The sequence below is a fragment of the Colius striatus genome, chromosome 9 (genome assembly GCF_028858725.1).
Source record: "Colius striatus isolate bColStr4 chromosome 9, bColStr4.1.hap1, whole genome shotgun sequence".
Taxonomy (NCBI): Eukaryota; Metazoa; Chordata; class Aves; order Coliiformes; family Coliidae; genus Colius; species Colius striatus.
The window spans coordinates 13,197,850-13,218,262 of NC_084767.1; the positions used below are offsets into that span (position 1 = coordinate 13,197,850).

The 20,413-nt window shown below is 49.8% G+C and overlaps 1 protein-coding gene across 1 annotated transcript in view; it reads right to left on the reverse strand.

Moving 5' to 3' along the window:
• Positions 1-401: 401 nt before the first annotated feature.
• Positions 402-20,413, reverse strand: part of PFDN1 (prefoldin subunit 1) — a 28,467-nt gene continuing 8,455 nt past the window's right edge. Inside the window, exons 3-4 of the mRNA XM_062002520.1 lie at positions 14,019-14,103; positions 402-583 (exon numbers count right to left, since the gene is read on the reverse strand). Of these exons, the coding sequence (XP_061858504.1) occupies positions 500-583; positions 14,019-14,103 (169 nt within the window). The 3' untranslated portion in view covers positions 402-499. The remainder of the gene's footprint in view (positions 584-14,018; positions 14,104-20,413) is intronic.

Here is a 20,413-nt window from a genome sequence, read left to right on the forward strand (position 1 = left end):
CTGCTGATCTCCCTGGGGATGATCCTCCCCAGCTGCCCACGGCCCCAGGAGCAGAACCAATGCGGTAGGGAGATGGCTGTGCACTGCCCGATGATCACCTGTTGCTCGTTGCCGTGTGCCCAGCGCCGAGGCCCAGGAGCTGCGCGCAGGACACGTCCCGAGGCGGCTGGGTGCAGGGTGCGCTGCGGGAAGCCGGCACACGGGGGCAGTGGCCCAACACGGGCGAGCTCCGGCCCGGCCCCGCGCCCGCACGGGGCGGGCGGCGGCGGCTGCTCGAGGGGCTCGTTGTGCAGAGCCGGGGGCGGAGGGGGCCTCGGCTGCCGGGTGAAGCCGAGCGGGAACCCCAACCCCTGCGGGGCTGCAGCCGCTGCGAGACGCCGAGGCGCAGGAACGAGCCTGGGTTTCCCAGCAAACTTTTATTGACCCAGAGGGCGGAGGGGGGGCGCGGCGAGGGTTGACCCACCCCCCCCCAGACCCCTCCCGGGCGGGATTCACACAGCTATTGCGCCCGTCGAGCCATCAGCATCTCCCGGATGTTGTCTTCGGCTTCCTTCACGCTCCGTTCCAGGTACGACTTCTTCTGCTGCAAGGCAGAAAACCCAGAGGAGGGTGAATGACCCCCGGCCCAGGCAGCGGGGAGGAGGCTGGGGGCGGGGGGCTGTCAGCCCGCGGGGACACGCGGCTCCCCCGGAGGCCGGGACAGCAGCCACTGCTCTCCAGAAGCATCCTGGAAGCGTTAATATTTAGCCTGGACAACGCTTACACAGACTTTGAATTTTGTTCTCTCTGAAACCCTCTCCCTGGAGCTGCCGGGGCTGCTGCAGCAAGGAAGGAAAAGGCAGTCAGCTCTTTTAACAGTCAGAGCCTAGAGAGGAATTCATGTGCTGAGGCCACCTTACACAGACAAAATCCTTCCACACTCAGCTCTCTTTCCCAGCTGGGCCAGTTTTCTAAGCCCAGACCCTCCTTTCTCTCAGACATTCCCTGGCATCATCACCACATACGTGTGCTTCCTTAATCATCTCTAATTAGGCCAGGCTTGGCGGCAAGGCAGCCCCAAGCTCTGCATCCCAGGACAGGAATTCAGTGTGCAGCGTTTTTTCCTGCTAGTCTGGGTGCTCCTAGGTGAATGGAAAAATCGGCACTTGGCTCTTTTGACTATTTTCTTCGGGTTTCCAAACAACAGACACAACAGTGTCAGGCGGGTGCTGCCGGCAGGAGCCCACGCTGCCCCGCAGCCCCCGCAGGTTGAGCCCCTGCCAGGGCTGGGGAGCTCTGACCCACACCAGGGAATGATGAGCAGGGGTAGGGTTATTATTACATTCCCCAGCTCTGGGCCTGGAGCTCCACGAGCTGCCTCCACAGCCACGGGCAGAGCCCACGTGGCCACTGGCAGGGGGCAGCAGGGCCCTCGGCACAGCCGTGCTGGGGGCTCAGGGGCTGGGAGGAGCAGTGTCTTGGGGCTTGGAGCACAGCAGGGCCCATGGCACAGGCCACAGCTGAAGCCCACACCAGCCCCCTCCCCACAGTACCCTGCTCCCACAGCTGCCTTCCATGCCTTCATTTACTGCTAAAACTTCCTTTGATTTTAATACTGTGAAATTCACTATGAAACAGTTTTGACTTTCTGTCCTCTTCCCTCCTCCGTGTGCCCACCAAGCAGCCAGGAGCCACTTCAGGGCCTGGAAGCTGCAATGGGGAGCGTTGGGGCCCCTGGTCCTGGGGAGTCTGGAGCTGCTCAGCTGGCTCGGCTCTGTCCTTCAACAGCACCCGCGGGCCCAACCCATGAGTTCTCAGGGAATTTGCACTTCCCTCATCACTCTGTGGGGCAAAAGGAGCGGGGCTGATCCTGACCCTTCCCTTTCTTGCTCCGGGAAGCAGGGCCCAGGCAGACTCGGTCTCCTGAGCGCCGCGGGGCTGGCGTGGGGAGAGTGGGAGGAGCAGATGGCACCACAGGTTCTGAGGCACAGGGCAGAGACCAGGCCTTCCTTCCCCAAGAGCTGTGGCCTGGTTTCTGCTTCAGTGAGCCCTGGGGAAAGGGGAAGAGCAGGAGCCTGCTGCAAGCCCCCGTCCGGGCAATTACCGGGGTCTAGACAGGAAACTGGCTGCCGCACAGCACTGGAGGCCCGGCCAGGCGCGTGGTGTCTGCTCCCCGGGGCAGGAGGACGTCAGCAGCCTCCCAAACCCACTTCCAAGTCCCCCTGAACTGCTTTCATTTGTACTTCATGTTGACATGCGGCCCTCACTCTCTGGCTGTCCTCTGATCCCTGTCTTGGGCCAGCCCATGGCTGCCAGGCTTTAGCTCATCCCCATCGCGACCCTGTTCCCACCCAGGGAGGAATAACTCGAGGCTCAGGTCCCACCTCTCTCCCAGCAGCAGGGAAGGGGAGCCGGGGGCTGCCTTGCCAGTGGCTGAAGACATGTGGGAAGGCAGCAGCATGTGCAGCTGCAGGTTTCCAGACGCCTAGCATGTTTCAGCTGCCCTGCTCCAGCACAGGTCAAACTCTTGCACCCTCACTTGCTCCCAGCACAGACCACCCACCAGTCCTCATCCAATCCCTTATTTGGGGTGATAGTCCTTGATCCCCCCCTGCCCCCCTCTTTCCCACACAGGAAGGGCCCTGCACTGAGACTGTGAGGCCATTGCAGGGCAACTGCCACAGGTGAGTGAGGTCTGGGTATGTGCTCACCAGCTGAGAGGCTGCAAAACTGCAGAAGCTGAGCCCCAGAAGCCAGTGCAGCCACTGCCTCCCAGCCTGTTGTTGTGCAGTTCCTTCAAGCTAATCCCACTGCCAACAAGAGTCACCCTCCCCAGCCAGGAAGGGCTGCAGCACTTGGGAGCAAGACAAGCCACAGCCCTGATGATCTGTCTGAAAACAAGCCCAAAAGGAAATGTTCTCACCTAAATCTGCTTTCTCTAGGTCTGTCATGCTAACGGCTGCCTGGCACCAAGACAGAGGGCGAGACAAGATGGCCAAGAACTCTGAGTGGCAGAGCCAACCCCACCAGCTGGGCCTCTGAGGGCCTCCTAGCCCCAGAGCCAGACTCTGGGGCTCGCCTGCTCCTGCCCATGGATGATGCCACCGAGTCTGGCCCTCCCTCTCCCTCCCAGCTCTGGGAGCCTTTGCAGCTCCCAAGTCTTCCTGCAGCCTTCCAAGACCAGGTGCGTGGGGTGAGGGTAACGTGTGTGGGCTTTCAGTACCGCTCTGGAGAGTGAAAGTACCAGTGTCCCCATGATCAGAGACACAGCTAGAAATAGGATTGGCCACTCCTGCGGCTCCATCTCCCAGCACCCTGCACGGCAGGGAGGGATGGCAGGGGCAGTGGGCTGGCAGTGAGGGCAGCAGGGTGGCAGTGGGCTGGCAGCGAGGGCGGTGGGCTGGCAGTGAGGGCACCATCGATGGCACAGCCTCCATCAGCCCCACTGGTCCCTGTGCATGCAGCAGGATGCCCAGGCCCTCACCACGCACAGCCCTGCCCCCGGCACGGTGCCCACTCCCCTGTGCCCCAACACTGCCAGCTCTGGCCCCGCTTGCCCTCCGTGACCCCACACACACTCTCCCTCACGCTTTGCTCCGCTCGCAGCCAGCACCCACTCCTGACCGGCTCCAGGCTATTTGCTCTTGGCAGCAGCTGTGGAAACACTGGATTTAATGCAAATACAGCTCACAGCCCACAGCAGAGGAGCCGTGGTTAGCAGAGGTGGCCTGTGGCCTTTGGACATGGCAGCGGTTGCCCGCGTTCCGCTGCATCACGCTGTGCGAGGCCGGCGCTCCGCTGCAGCAGCACCGTGACGCACCCAGCCCTCCATTCCTGGTGGATTAAAGAGCCAGCATCCACAGATTCCACAGCAAGAAAAATCTATTAATCAGCTCCTCTCGGCTAGGCTTTTCATGATGAAAGCAGCAGCTTTCCCCCAGCAGTGTGATTCAGCTGCCTCTGCCCTCACAGGGGGCTGGCTGGGCCCATGCCCAGCAGCTCCCTTGTGCTCCCGCAGGGACCCGCAGCAGCCGCCCTGTCCTCGCGCTGCATTCCGCCTCCTGCTCACAGGTGAATTTCCTGTTTCAAGTAGCGGGTTCTCATTCAACATGTGCTCCTTTTCCTCTTCAAATTCCACTTCTCTCTCTTCACCCCCGCAAGAAAAAAGCTCCAACCCCTGACCTGCAAACGCAAACACGCTCTGACCCAAACAGAAGGGTTTCCATGGAAACCTCATGGATCTGCTCTGGGAACATGCCTTCTCATTTCAAACTCCTTTTTTTCTAACTGATTTTCTACAAGGTTGTTTTACATCCAACTTGTGAGGATGAAACGAGCTGGCAGGTTCCTTCCCCGAGAACACCACCCTCCCCATGCCTCGCAGCACACTTGGCTACCAGCCACCAGATGCTGGCAGCCCACTCTCACATTGAGCAGGCTTCCATCGAGGAACGCTGCAGAGTCTTCAGGCACAATGCAGTGCCTCAAACAGGGGCCCTAGTACAGCTCATCTTGTGACACTGGCTCAAAAAACCCGCTAGCCCAGGCTTTATGTAGCTCCCCAAGTTAAACCCAGGTCAGTTTTGGCCTTCCTCGAGGATGCTGTGTGCATGCTCTTTGGGAGAGTGATCAGCAGACGCCGACAGAGCTGAGAGCACAGGCTTGAGTGGGGAGGGGTCTGTCCTGAGAGGGCAGTGGCAGTGCTACCCTCACTGTCGGGGCCACAACTGCTGCTGTGGTGGCTGGAGCGCCCAAAGCCCCCACACAGTGCCACAGGCAAGGCAAAGTTTGTGTCAGCCCAAGTCCTGGCAGAGTATGTGCCTGTCCCATGTGATTTCACTGGAGCCCAGGCACAGGGAGGGGGTGTCCCTGCAGCTGCTGCCTGGGGAGATGCTGAGGTGGTGAGTGGCTCTGGAGCTGGCCTGCGCCTGACAGGCCCACCCAGCACCGGTCCTCACCCACAGCAACTGTGGCACACAGACACACTGGGAATTACCAGCTACAGCAACCACCAAATATTTAGATAGACTTCAGGACTCTCCAAGAAGAGTTATTGCTCTCAGGAAGTTGCCCAGCATTTGCTCAAGAGTGAAGCGCAATAGGAAGGGAGCCCAGCTGGTTCCTGATGACGGCTGCTGACAGAAGCACGATGATGCCGTTTACCTAAGAGAAGTGATGATTCAGATCCCTGGGTTTTCCCTTAGCCATTCTTTCCACAAGATAACGGAGACCCTCAGTTGCTTCAAAACCATCTGGATTAGAGCAGAGGACACAAGACATCAAGCATGCGAGTGCACTTGCTGGCTCAGGAGAATCTTTAGCACCTGCCTAAAGAACTGCAGGTGCAATCCACTTTCATTGTGGTATCAATCCTACCAGCAGCACACCCAGCAGGGCTTCATCCACCGTAGCACCCAGAAGCCCTGAGGAACTTACCCATAAAAGTTAAATCTGGAGAGGTAGCAGCTGCTTTCCACACTTGGTACTAAGGGAGGTCACCTTCAGAAGAGGCAATGGAAAGGGCAGGACAACCCACCTTCAAGAGGCAAAGGGCAGAGCAGATGCAGCCATGCAGAGCAGCTTTTCTGCCCATGCCGCAGCCCGCCGGGAGCACGTTGCACGTACCTGTTCTCTGCCACGGGACAGCATTTTCAGAGGAGGTGGAGATGGCTGGGAAATGACTGAGTATTGCAGTGAACTCCTGCACCCTGGCCCAATGTTAACTTCTACAAAAGCAAGCCTTCAGTAGGTGGCAGCAGAAATTTATTATGAACCCAGAGGATTCCTTTAGGGATACCCCTGCTTGACAAAATTGCCTATTGAGAGACGTTTTCAGAGGTACAGTGCATCAGGTCAGACACTGCACCCTAACCAGGCTTAGGACAGAAGAGTCCGGTCAAACACGAGAACCTGAGGCAGGGAAACTCATCCAGATTCAGAAAATCCCCACACCTTGCTTTGGTGGAAGCATCCTTCATCAAACCGCCTCTTGCAAAATGTGGTAAGTTCCCTTTGGTTTCTGTGGTGCTGCAGAGCCAGCACGGCTCATCAGAATACCTCCCAGCAACATGACTCCTGCCAGACCATACCACACCTTTCACCTCCTGTAGCCCTGGCCAAGCAACGCTATTTCAAAAGAAAAATTACTTCCATAAGCTTCAAAGACTCAAAGAAAAGGTGATGTAAACTCCCCACTAACCAGCTTCTCCCCTAACCAGACACCCATGCTCCTGGCTGCCTCGCAAGCGGAAAGCAGTCGGTCTCTGCCGGGCAGGTGCAGAGGCCGAGTGCAGGCACGGGGCAGCAGGAAGTGGTGACGGGCTCCCCACATACCTGGGCAGCAAGGTGTGCCTTCCCCAGGCTGATTCAGCACCGGGGCAGGTCTCCTACACGCCAGAGCACGCTTGCCAAATAGTCGTTTCCTGTTCTCCCCAGGCAAGATCGAGGAGATGGGGGCAGGACTGAGGTTTATCGGGCACAGATAATCCCCCTCCCCAGAGCTGCTCAGCATAAAGGACAGCCAGGAGAAACTGCTTGGGCCTGGTGACTAAGGCAAGGACAGTGTCCCTGGTTTTGTGACTAACTATTACTCATGCAAAGAGGAATTTGGAGAGGGACCCGCTTCCAGCTCAGCTCGTTGCTTTGGATCCTTCTGCAGCCATAAGCACAAAGGAGAGCTTTGACAATGAATCAGACCCGGTCTTAAAACGACAAAGACAGACTTATCTACCAACTTTGTGTTAAAATGACTTCAGTGTAATCACAAAAGCAGCTTAATGCTAATCAGAGGAAACAAGCAACGTTTTCAGACCGAGATGACTAAGTGTAGGCTCCTGGACGGATCCAGCCAGCAGAAGTGATTTTATATTTTAACACGTAACATATTTCACTTTCCTCTGAATTACAAAGGAATGTGAGCACACTGGCAGTTTCCCTGAAAAGAATTTGGGGGACTTTTTATTTCCCTCTCCCCTTCTTTTTTTTTTCAAATCAGAGCAAACCCCTCCTCCCCAAATCCTAAAATGAGTTCTGGGACACATTTACTTTGAAAGCATCTCTAACTAGCTTCTAAAGGCTTTAGAAGGAAGCAATCAACACCCTTGTTAATTATTCTCCTGCTTTTAAAAGCTATGGTTATCCATCTAAAAATAAAGGTAGGAACAGTGAAAATAAAGAGTCATCAAATTCCAGTTCTCCCTTCATGAGGCCTTTGCCCTCTCAGCTAGTTTGTGTGCTTACTTTGCAGTCTGCAGCGCAGGGAAGGCTAACAAAGAATTACTAATTAAGCAGCTGCTTGCAAAAACTTGGGAATTCGAAAACTTGTTGCGGTGACTGATGGCTCCAAATGACAGATCCAGCCTTGCAAACACATCCCCATACACGTGGGATGACAGAAACACACCGTTCCACCAAAACCAGCATCACCCACAGCCACTCTTCACAAAGCCTGAGTCAGATGTTAAGGTTATTATAAGCCACCTCAGCTCTAAAGCAGTGGAAGAGCCTTTCGGAGAACTGGGAATCCCCTCCTGAATGTGAGGAGTTCTTCTTTCTGCACCTCTAAGATGACAATGTGATGTTTTGCAATCAGTGATTTGTGCACTGTTTAACACAGGACGAGCTTCTTATGCAATTTTCAAAGCCAGAACATATTCATATTTGATCTTTATCTAATAAATCTGACACAGAGATCACAGTCAGTCTTTAAAAAAAACACACCTCCTCTCTGGTGATTACTGAAGAGTATTTGTTCACTCTTAAAGCTGCTTCGTGTTACCGTGCACAGAGTCAGTTTAGGGGACAGAAAGAATTCAGGCAGCATGAACTTGGGTACGCATATACAGCCAGTTCCTCCGGGAGTTACCTTAAACTTGTATGGCCCCAGTCCAATGTCTGAGGGCTTCTCCACAAAGAATGATTTTCTCCGGACAGTCATTAGCTCTGTGCCCATTAGTCTCAACCTTCCCACCATCTGAGAGCCTATTTTTGTCATTGCTCAGAGTATTTCTCATTTAAAAAATCAGGAATGAGAATTCAGATTCCTCTTCCTGTAAGACAACCAGATGTATAGGGAAGAAAAATGAGCTTTAGCAACTCCTTTATGCCAAATAAGCTGCTCCATGGAGGGCAGATGGGTGCTGACAGCTCTGTCCATGCCAGCTGTGCTCTGCTCTGCTCCGGGAGTGCCTGTGGATGCTCCCCAGCTGATGGCAAGCTTAGGCAGGCAGCTGGACCACCCATGTCCTCAGAAAGCAAGCTACGCCTTCAGCTTTGCAGCCTGGAAAGCAGGAGCGAGCCCTCAGTGAAGGCACATGCTCAGGCCTGAATGACATAAACCAACAGAGTCAAGATGAAACACATTTCCCAGGAATGCCACCAAGTCCACACGCCTGTGCCCAGAAGGGCCTGCCCAGATGCCTGCAGCTGCGTCTGACACGCAGAGCCACACAAGGTGAAGGCTGTCGCAGGGCCTGGTCCTCACAGGGGCCTGATGAGGCTCTGCAGCTCACAGACACACATCTCCACCATTTGTGGAGCTCCCACAGCTTCCTCCTAAAATGGCCATGCAAGTCCAAATGTCAATCCTACACGTTAAGTTCACTTTCACACTCCATTCGTCCCCTCGTCAGGCATCCACCCTCCCTCTAGAGCAAACACAGGGAGAAGTTTGCCTCTAGGAGCAACTGACCCTCTGGAAGCTTTTATTGCCTTTTCCTTGACTGCAAAGAACATCCGGACTCCTGACTCACAGACAGCCAGATAGAGTTAATGTAACTCCAAAGTGTGATTCAGGGGCAAGAGGAGGTATCACCACTCTGAAATCCCAACTGTCAGATACTGCAGAGCTGAGGGGAAGAAGGGGAAAAAAATAATGGGAAAGAAAAACCCAACCCAAAACCAGCCCCACAACATACCACCTTCCAGGACAAGTAAATTAGGAAACCAAAAATCCATCTACTCCCCAGCAACACCCCAAACTGCAAGTGATCAGTGCCAAAGGAGTTCTCTGTAAGTTTGCAAGTCACAATCGCAGTCAGGCCCCTAGGTTTTACAGACGGTTCTGGCTCAGCTTCTGCACAACAACAGCAACACGAGCACATTAGCCTTCCTCAGAACAGCCCAGGCCACAAAGCCAACAAGGCTGAATCGAAGCCAGGGACTGACCTGCGTGCACACACTCCAAAGCAAGGGGCAGCTTCAGCTACAGCGCACGTTGGAATCGCGTCCTCAGGACGTGTGTGTGTGCCAGCAGGGGAATGAGAGAACAGCAGTAAAGTGTGCCCTAGACTGAATGAAGCACACAGGGCTACTCTTGAGGCTTCCCCTCTCCAAAGCACAAGAGCATTCCTTATTTTACCCTGTTTATTTAAAAAGCCCACCACGCATTCCTGGGCACTGGCCTGTTCAGAGCCAGCCATGGGGTGAGAGCTTCTATGCTGTAAATCCCAGGAAGAAATTGGTCTATCTTGGGAACAGTCTAACAACTGCTACCTTCTGATGTCACTGAGTGGCCTGCAAAGAACATCAGGAGACATGTTTTCACATCATTAAAGCCACCCTCTGAGTTGGCCTCCATGCTGGGGTTCCAGCAGGAAGCCCAAAGGGCTATGTGGGAGCTGCTATGGGAGCTGGGCCTGGCACAGGCCAGGCAGCATTCCCTGTGAGCCATCCCTGGCCCTGGGCAGTCTCCTGAGCCCACCGAGCCATCCCTGCTCACACAGCCTGGACTCCAGGCCCCAACACTCCTCCTGAGCCACACCTCCCCTGCTTCGGTCTTTGGTCCCACAGGGTATGAAAACACTCTGTGGCAACCAGCAGAGACACCCTTGGTCGACTCATGGGGCACCACCATCACGCCTCAGGGCTGCAGCAAAACCATTTCAAAGCTCCTGGAGAAGGAAGATGAGAGAAATGGAAGCTGCAGCACCAGTAAGCATGCATCCAAGCAGCACCTGGGAAGATGACTGTTGTTACCCCTGACACTGGACATAAGGCACCGCAATACAGTCCCTTTTTATCTTTACTAGGAAGGAGCCCTGCAACACCATCTAAGCCTGTAAACATGGAACACAGTGGTGTCTGAGAGCAGAGTGATAGTTTCTCTACCAGGAATGAGAGCAAAGAAGTTTTCTGTGTGGGATAGGCAGATGAGCATTTTAGGGATCACTCTAAGAATTTCTGCATTAGAATCAAGCACTTAGGCATGGCTTTCCTGATTGTATTTTCTACCCCAGGCAGACAGAGAAGAAAACGACCAATCCTTTATCTCCACAGCAGTAAACTGTTGGTCTCCCATACACACGTCAAATAATTGCCTGGGAAACAAGCAGACAGCAACGTTGTGGTCAGAGTTTAAAACTGAAATCCAATTCAATCAGAAAGCTGCAGGTTGCTTTTGCCCTTTTCACGAAGGAGCTAAATTCAGTGGCACACAGTAGACTGAGCTGCCCAGCAGAGCCTCCCCCTTATTTGTTATTTTTAGCAATTTAGTCTGACAACGCCTGACAACTAAACATGCTGAATATAGCAGGAGAGAAGGGGACTATCAGATATTATCAGAGAAAACACACAGCGATAATCACTTTCTCCACCCCTACTGAAGAATCAATTTTCCATGTCTTTGTAACATCACAGAGTTTGTTCTTTTTAAAATGCCACATTTAAAAACAGAATCCATCTAGCCCTACAATGGAAACGGATAACATTTCCTGAAACAAAGCATTGTTCCACCCCTCACATATCATGTTTCCTTAAAAACAAGGGAAGAAAAACATTACTTGGTTTTTCTCCTAATACTGCACAAACATTGCTGAGCTAAAAAGAGTCTGTGCTCATCTCTTTAGAATGCTTTCAAAATAGATTTAACACATACCCCTCGTACTGTGAAGCACAACAAGAATTTGATAGTATCAGGACTGGAAAAATCCAATTGCTGCTGGAAGCAGGCCGGGGCCCGTGCCAGCCTGGGACTGAGCCTGGCCATCGCTGCCTCATGGGCTTACACGGCCTCTAAGCTGGCATGTGAATTCTGCCAGCGAGCCTGGGCACTCTATTTGGATTCCTAAGGACGATACACATGTTTGAAGTTCAGGAGGCCACATATTTAAGTACATACACTCCCTTGGCTGTAACAGGAAGGGTAAAGCTACCTCTCTTTTTCTGCAGAGCACCTGCCAAGTTCTGCATCTGCCCCCTCATACACATCCTCTGGTGCTTTCAGAGCACAGTTCCTCTCACAAAGGACACACAGCCAAGTTTTATTTTCACAGCCCTGTACAAAGACCAGGCTGGCTGTCTTTGCTGCTTTGCCATGCAATGAGCAACAGTGAGGACTAAGTTAGCAGTATCACATCAATTTTTTGATGCTGCATTGAAAAAAGCAATGCCCCACAACAACAGCAGAGGAACCCAAGAGAAGGAAAGGCAGCAACTGCAATCTGCATGGCAGTTGAGACTATCAGAGCAGGGAGAAAAGAAGCTTTCAAACCAGATGCAAAACACCTCTCTGTTTTCAAAGTTTACTCTGACAGCTGTGAATGTCAGGAAACACAGCTCATATCTCTGCAGCAGGTTATAGCCCACATTCTCACCAATAGTTAGCACTCGGGAGCTCCCCTTGCCACGCAGCTGGACGGATTTACAGCAGAGCTCAGCAGCAAACACAGCACTCTGTGCTGTGCTCCTCTGCAAACAGCACTAAACTAGGAGCAAGAGCATTTCTCAAACTCAGACTTCTATGAAAAGTCCATATTTCGCAATGCCTTGGTAAGAGCACTGCAATAGTCTCAAGCTCACGCTCCATGACTGACCAGATCAGCCACACTGTAGGGATACTGGAGGACTACTCTAACCAGCTTAATTCATCTATGCAAAGTGAGAAATTTAAGAAATAAGGTAGTTAATGGCAAATATAAACCTTAGCTGTAAAATCCTCCCTTTAAGGACGGATAGAGCGAGGTTTTAACCTATCTTGGTTTGATAATTACTTTACAAGGATGGAGTGGAAGCACAAGGTCACAAAGATTCACATTCTTTCCTGCTTCCGTCAGAACTTGTTTTCAGGACAGTAAAATCTCCTACTCGTGTGATAAGTGCTTTCTGACTTGGACTCAGGTATTTCCCTCACAGAGCTTGTCCTCTTCCATGGAGAATGCCAAGTCTAAGGAAAGTCCTCCTCACAAACCTGCCAGCCAGCTGGAAGTAGAGCAGTTAAAAGATGAACTCCCATGTTCACTTAAACTGTTGAAAGTTTAGGCAATCTGTGTTTAAAAAGAAAAAAACAACTCCTGTGGAAACCACTTTTCCACTCCCACCACCTTTTGAGACGGTCACTATTGCTGGGAACTTCAGTGCAGTGGCCAGAAACAGAGACCCAAAGCAACAAGGTACAAACAGGCTTCTATGAAGCAGAAAAATACGTCTGTGCAGCAGCCAGCTCTGAGGCTTTGTGTTAGAATGGCAAAGGTTGTCATTTGGGGGGAATTCCATCCATTCTGCTGAATTCAGCAATCAGAAAGTTCAGGAGGTAACACCATTCCCCACCAGGAACAGGAAGAAACTGAGATGTAAAGCTGAAGGGCACAATAGGCAAACGCTGACCACTGCCCAATGGACCTGGACCCAGAGGGCAGTCTGCAAACAGGCTGTCAACCACACTCCAGTCCCTCACACACCCAGAGCTGCTGCTCTGAAGTTCTCCAACCCTAGACACAGGGCTGTCTGCGCAAAGCCACTGGCATCTGGAATGGCTCAAGAGTAGCGAGGACATGATCACTTATCACATAACCATGAAAACAAATGTGCCTTCTCTACATAAACAGTGTCTTAAGTATCTAGCCTATCCATGTTTTCCCTGTGTAGAAAAGGTTCTCATGGCCAGAAACACAAAACCTCTTAGTATCTGGCACAGAAAACACTCCAGGCAATAGAATATATGGCAATGTGTTTGCCCTGCACCTCCCCAGGCAAGCCAAGTTTTAAGTGGGAATTTTACAAAAATTCAAACACTACTTGTACTTTAGTGTGTGTAGGAGACAATGGAGACAGAACTGCACAAGTCTGAGGAAGTTTGAGCACTGACTTCCTATTCCTGTGTGTCCCCCTCAGCTGGTCTCCACACTCACTTTCTCCAAACTGCTAACAGATGAGCTTGACACAACTCAGACCTTGCTTTCTCTGCTGTTCCCCAAAAACCAAGGAATGGAGGTTTTTATTAAGTATATTTTAGGGACATTAAGAAAATTCACCAGCAGCCTTGGAAAAGTACATTTTTAACATCTTCTCTCAAGAACTGTAAGCTGTACATGTACATAGTTAAGATTCACTAGATAACTTGTGTGAACACTGGAACTCGTGCAGATGCTACTTTATATTTCCTAGATATTCTTCTCTGCCCTGAATAGTCCAACCAGATAAACACAAAACACAGAAGTGCTCTGACCACATCCTCAAAACAAAGTCCCACCTTCCCCTGGATCTGGTCTTCAACTGCAGCCACAAGTAGATGCCTAGGGCTGAGCGTAGAACAGGGCAGGCATATACGGTACTTCCTCATACTTTCCCAGCCTCCAGACATTTTTAGCTCAGGGACTTCCTGAGCAGGATGTCATTTCTACATATTTGGTAATTCTCAATGGATTTCTCTTCCACGAATTTTTGCAATTGTCCTGAGCCACTGTAAACTCTTCATATCCACAGCACTGGCAAAGTTTCACGTCACCTATCTGCTGCAAATAACCACACAAACATCCTTATGCTAGTTTTAAGCCTTGCTCCTACTAACCTCATTTGAATTCCCCACCCCCAGATTTCATATCAGGCTACAGAGCAAACAATTAGCCCCTACTGGGGTTGTGGATCTAGCAAAGAAACCAAGTGACACAAATTACTCGTAGGTTACTTGTTGCAGGAACTGTGTCTCACCTAGTTACAATCCTTCAGAATTAAAAGTACCAGATAAAAATCGAAGGGTGCAGCAAACAGCATCTTGTTGACCTTCAGCCTTCTACTTTCATCATCAATATCTGCCACAAACTTACCTCTAACTCCTTAATTTTCTCTTCAGCTATTCTCTGTTTTTCTAAGAGCTGATTATGAATCACTCCTTTAGACTGAAGAATAAACCTGCAAGTAAAAAAGAAGAGACAGACAACTGTTGGATATTTCTCACATTTGTTGTCCCCCAGCTGCATGCCAAAGTCAACTACAGCCACCTCTGCAGAGTATTCACCCCCAGTGCACACACCCTGGACAGAGGCAGAAGAAACTGCCATGACAGCTCAAAACACCAGCCTGGCCTCAAAGGCACACTCACTGATCTCACTCATGATTTGGGAGGAAGAAAATGGATGCACATAGATATCCCTCTATCACACAGTGTCCTTGAAGGATCTGAAAGCAGTTCTTGTACACAGCTAGGAAGAGGAGTCTGTCATCATGTTCTCTTCACAGAGGTCTAAATCTGTTGATGGCATATAGTCAAGGAAGCCTCTTTCAGTGGGTAAAAGCCATTCATTACCAGGTTAGTGCTCACAAGCTAAACACACCTGCACACTTAAAAAGGTTTCTACAGAGAAAGGCTGAGAGAGTTGCGGTTGTTCAGGATGCAGAAGAGAAGGCTTCAGGGAGACCTTACTGACTCTCACAGACCTTACTTTAACACACACCCTCCCCAACTTCCCAGTTGCCATGCTTTCTGCATTCAGAGAGCTTTTCTGTTGAGGAGAGGTCGTGTTTAACTGAAATTCCAGCCACTCGTTTCCACTTGCTTTTTTTTAATTGCCAAAGATGTTTGAAAGCTGAATCCATAACATGTCAGTGACAGCACTTCTGCTCGACAGCCTGCAGAAAGCTGCCTGACTTGCTCAAAAGAGCCTCTGAAGGAGCAGCAGCATCCAAAGTAGCTCTCTAGCACATGGCACTGGCATGCCACAAAGAAGTAAAGGACAATTAAGTTCAAATGAATTTTAGGAACCCTCAATGGCTGATTTTCAGCCTTCCAGACACAAAGAATGTACAAGTCGCAGATTCGCCCCTTCCTTACTTAGAAAGTCCCCCAGGGGATTTAGAAGGAGCCTCCACTGGTCATACCAATGAGGTCAAGGTCTCCGTCCAGCACCAACTAGGGTCAATGTCTTCCTGCCAGGTGACAAGAGCTCATGCTTGAGCAGTTAAAACAAGCATCTTTAGACAGGGCAGAATCAGGGAGCATTCCCCGTCTGCTACAGAACACGCTGCAGCCAGTTTGTAGTGCCACCTCCCATGACAAATGACACCATTACCGTGTTTGCTCAGGGCCATGTAAACACAAATGCGGATCTGGCAGCACGCTCTGCACCAGCCACGCAATAGCCAAAAGGAAAACTACCTGCCATGTGCATTCCTGAAGTGCATGGGAGCAGAACTGCGGTTAATTATAACAGGTTTCCAATTAAAACTCTCTTCGTTACTGCACTTAGCAATCACTCCTTCCTCCCACTTGCCTCCCTTGTCCCGCTTCACCTCCTCTCTTCTACAGCAACTTCTGCTCTGTCTTTTATGTTGCAATTTCCTCAGATCCCTCCTTGCTTCTTCCCAGCCTCTGCTTGTGCTGATTACTGGTGTTACCTTTGTTCTGTGTCTGCTCCCGTTCTTTACAACACAGCTCACTAGTACTCTCTCATCCCCTCAGTCCCCTCCTTTCCACTGGGTGCCCCTCACACAGTGGTAATGTTTTCAGGTCTCGGCATACACTTGCGTGCTGACATCAAATGCAGGTTTTGCTCAGTCTTGTGAAAATCAAGCCCATGGGCACTCTTATAGGTAAGAGATTTATACTGTTGTTAGATGCAGAGCCTGGATCCAGCCAGAGAGGAAACACTTTTCAGGACCAGCAGCAACCATATTAGCCTTTGTACACACCCTGGAGATTTTGGGGTGAAGACTCAAGATTTTGCCTTGCTTCTGCAGTAGCTGCCATTAGCAAAAAGAAAAAAAAAATATAAAAAAAGAACAATCAAAGCTGCAAGACACCCTCAGTAAACAAAGCCATCAGTCTTTTCCCACGTCACAGCTTCCGTGAGCCTGTGTGTGCACATGAACGTTTCCTTAATTATTTCCTTTTTTTCTGTGGGGACAGCAAAGAAGAAAAGAATTCCTTCTCATTTGTTTCCCCAAACAGTACAGCAAGATTGATCACTTTGGTTTTACCGATGACCCTGGTCTAAGAAACAACATTAAACACCAACACAGCTCAATCGATTTTGCTCACACTACATCTGGGAAAGTGCCTGCTGCGCTGCAGGCGCTGAGTGATCTGGCTGCCTGAGAACTGCCACAGGCACCAAAACCTCTGAACAAACAAGTGGCTGACTTCACTTCTACTCTGCAAATGTCAACAGCAGTCATCAGAGAAAATATTCTCCCTCCTACCCTCCTGCAATGCTCTAGCAGACATGCGGCAGCAAATTAAAACTGGATGGCTGAAGTTAGCACTGACGAGCCTTGTGCAGGCAGCTGAGTGCAGACACAACCATCTGGATTTCATTTGCCATGAAATAGTGGGCTGGAACCTGTGTCCATCCACAGGCTGGCTCAGAAGCAGATCAAACGTACCTGACCGCCAGCAGCAGCCTTCAGAAGGTCTTCACCAGTACAAGCTCCAAGTCACTCATTTTAATTCCCTGCCACAAGACCATCGAGCCCTGAGCCTGAAGCATGCAGGTGCTGCTGTGTAAGCTGCAAAGGACAGTGTTTTGAAAGTTGCACCTATAAATCCACATCCACAGTTAAATACTTAAATCTGTGGCTTTACAACATAAGGAGGACTCAAAAAACTCATCACTGTTTCAGCTTCTAGATTAGGATACACATGTTATGAGAACCTGGCCAAGGCTTTTACCCAAGGAAATAATGTGGTTTACGGCAGCACTTGGAAAAAGAAGCAGCTTGTTCTTCTCATTAGGTTAGAGGCGCTGCAGGGCACTTGTAATAAACCTGAGTTTAAATTAAATCTGGATTGCATTCTTCCAATTACCCTAAGTAAAACACCAGACTTGATTTTTTTCTTCTCACCAAGCTGGAGAAATGGGGCAGAGTCATTCTGCTGCCTGGGTTTAGTTAAACATGGCTGTTTTATTTATGGCTTTTTAAGCTCATGAAAAAAGCATGAGAGGTTCTGAGTGCTTCGTTCTTCCCTGTGCGAGTTTGTGAACAAGTCCTTTAAACACATGAACCACTCACTGCCTGGAGGTACACCAACAGCTGAGAGCTGCTCCCACATCAGTGTCACCACATCACAGAGCTGAGGAGCACCTTTCTGTTCTATGACACCAAGCTGAGCAGACAACACGAGCTACCTCAACTCCTTAGTGCAGATCAGCAACAAAGAGCTGCGTCCACAGACCTCTCTGCCAGCGTCCACCATAGGAGGTCCCAAGCTCCCAGAGTTTGTACGTTGTACTGGGATAGTTTTTAAGTATTAATGGTCCACAGAAGACAAGCAAACCACATCCTCTTCCAGATAAGTGAGTTTACTTGCGTCCACCTTCTCTCAGTGAAGTGTCACAGCATACACTAACAGATCTGTCAAACTCTACACCTACACTATCAAACATGAAACAGTGATTCAGAAAACTGTTCAGCTCCATGCTGGCAATTACAAATCACAGAACCACAGAATGGTTTGGGTTGGAAGGAGCCTTAAAGATCATCTCCTTCCAACTCCTTTGCCATGGGCTGAGACACCTCCCACTAGATTAGGCTCCTCCAAGACCCATCCATCCTGCCCTTGAACACTTCTAGGGATGGGGCAGCCACAACCTCTCTGGGTAATATGTGCCAGGACTTCATCACCCTCACAGGGAAGAACTTCTTTACATCTAATATAAATCTCTCTTCTTTCAGCTTGGAGCTATTACCCTTGTCCTGTCACCCTTGTGAAAAGTCCCTCCCCAGCTTTCTTGTCTTTTAGGGACTGGAAGGCTGCTGTAAGGTCTCCCCAGGGCCTTCTCTTCTCCAGGCTGGACAACACTCTCAGCTTGTCCTCATAACTTAGTAACAGTCATGTCTCCACACATAAACTTTTTCACTGCTGTTAAAAAACACTGAAAGTATCTGGGTCAGAACGAATAAGTGCACTACATCTCAGTCGGCCACCCGTTTCAAAGGGAAGGACTGGTAAAAACAGAGCAGGATTTGCCCAGTCCTGGATACTTAGCAATTTTTCCAATATCCACAGATGAAGTTAAAAACTCAAAACAAACCAAAGAAAATTAGAAAACAAAGCTACAGAGGAGCGGGGCCCTCGAGGAAACCAGCCAAACCCAGGCTGCCAACAAGGGCAACTCTCTAACAGAGTGAAGTGCTTGCAAATCAGCCATACCTACGTGCTCCAGCCTCCCTGTGATTGACAGTTCTCAAGTGCAATACAAGGAATAAAAATAGAGTACAAGGGAACTGAAAGAGAAACCTCACTCTAAAATATTCCCCCTTGTTTTTATTCTCCTGCCTCTGTCAGCTCCATATCAGGATTTTCGTTTCCCTAAAGCAGCGAAAGTGGTTTATATACTCTCTCTGAAACTTATCACTTGTTTCCTTCTGAAGGGACCTCTCACCCCTTCCAAATTATAAATTTCTTGATACAGCGCCCATTTGTTCAGTGTTTATACAACAGTCCCTTATGCCCTGGTCTTCAGGCTGTGGCCAGGCTGGTCAGCAATGCCGTCAGCCTCACCATCTGTCAGCTCCTCTGGGTCACACATACACACCCAAAGTGATGTTCATACAGTGTAAGTAATTCCATAACTCAGTCTGTTTGCACCAAAATATACTGTTTACTTCCATTTAAGACATAATACTAGGTACTGAAAGATTCGCCTCTAAATGAATGAGGTTATGGAGATGTTTGTTCAGCACACATCACTTTTCATTATGACATACAAGTCATTAAAGGTGGAGTAACCAGTGATGGTCATGGTTAGGGTTTTCCATTAAGAACCCCTATTTTCAATTACTTGCAACTGCAACCAACTCCAGCCTTTAGGTCTGAAGCTCTGGGTGGCAGGCATCTGTCCCAGGGTGAGCACTCAATCCTCTCCCTGGCAGGCTGGGAAGAGCTCCAGGCACTGCTGCCGCACAGCGTGAGCCACTGTAAGAGGCTGCTGACAGTAAACACAGGTGCAAAGGAACAGTGCAGGAACCTGCCCAGAGTACAAGGGAAGCCTCAGCTTTTTGCCTGCCTCATAACAATATACATCCCTCTTAATTTCAGGGAGAGACAGTTTTACAGGCAGGAATACTCTGGTGCTGCTTTGCCAGAATAATGATGAATGACAGAGCTAGAAGCCTACTCAGCCTGGCTCTCAGCTCCAAGGACCATTGTAACCTCAGCTTTACAGTTCCTGCTGCATTTGGGAAATTCTACAAAACCTGAAGATATTGAAAAGAAAACTAACCACTTCATACAAAGCTATAACATTATTTTAACATGTTTATTGTATTTCTAAAGAAAACCAACACTCGGCATTAGAACACAGCGCAGTCTCCTACAGGGAATATCCTGCTCCTTAAACCAAGTGTTTTCATTAGACTACTGGATGAGAACAGTTGGACTAAGCCCAGTCATGGCCTTATCTATTTAAAGATGCTTTTTAATTCTGAACTTGCACTGCTGTTCAAGCTTTGAGCGTGTTCAGTAAGGGATTACTGCATTTTAAGTACTGTTCAAAGCCAATGGAAGAGAGGCTTCCCACAAGCTGATCCCAAGCAATCTAGCTTGATTGAACAGGAGTTGCTGCGCACAGCCGCAAGCGCCCAGCAGTCCCCTTCAACGCTCCCAGGGTCTGCTTGTGCTTCTGTAAATGATTCCCTGTGCAGTTCATAACAGGCACTGCTTATACCCCAGCAAATTCCCGCTTCAGTCATCCTTGATGAATTACTCAGTTGCAAACAAAGCAAGGATTCAAGATATTAAAAGAAAAAGGAAAACCATGACTAATTATAGTTTGTGCTGCCATCCTTCATGTCTAAGGGCTTTGCATTTTTCAGTCTGATTTTTGAATTTCCCATTCAACAGATCATATGCTCTAACTAGAGCTTGTTCAGAAGCAGATGGAGTTGGAATAGATGAGTTGAAGCTTTTCGTATGTTTGCTTTTATTTTAGTGGTCAGTCATCTGATTTGGTCACTCTCAATATAGCTAAGCCTAACTATTCCCCCCTCCCCCCGACAAAGCAGCACATACCTTAAAGCAAAACAAATCCTGTGGCTTATATTGGGAGGATTATATACGAATGCATTCCAGCAGTTTATAGTTCACGTGTCATTTTACTACTGCACCCAGAGAGGTGAATATGCACCAAGAACTGTTCGGGAAGGAGACATGGGTTGAAGCATGCTGGCAGCATCTCTGTTTGGCAGCAGAATCTGTGCAAAGTCAGCCTGACAGCACTGGGGC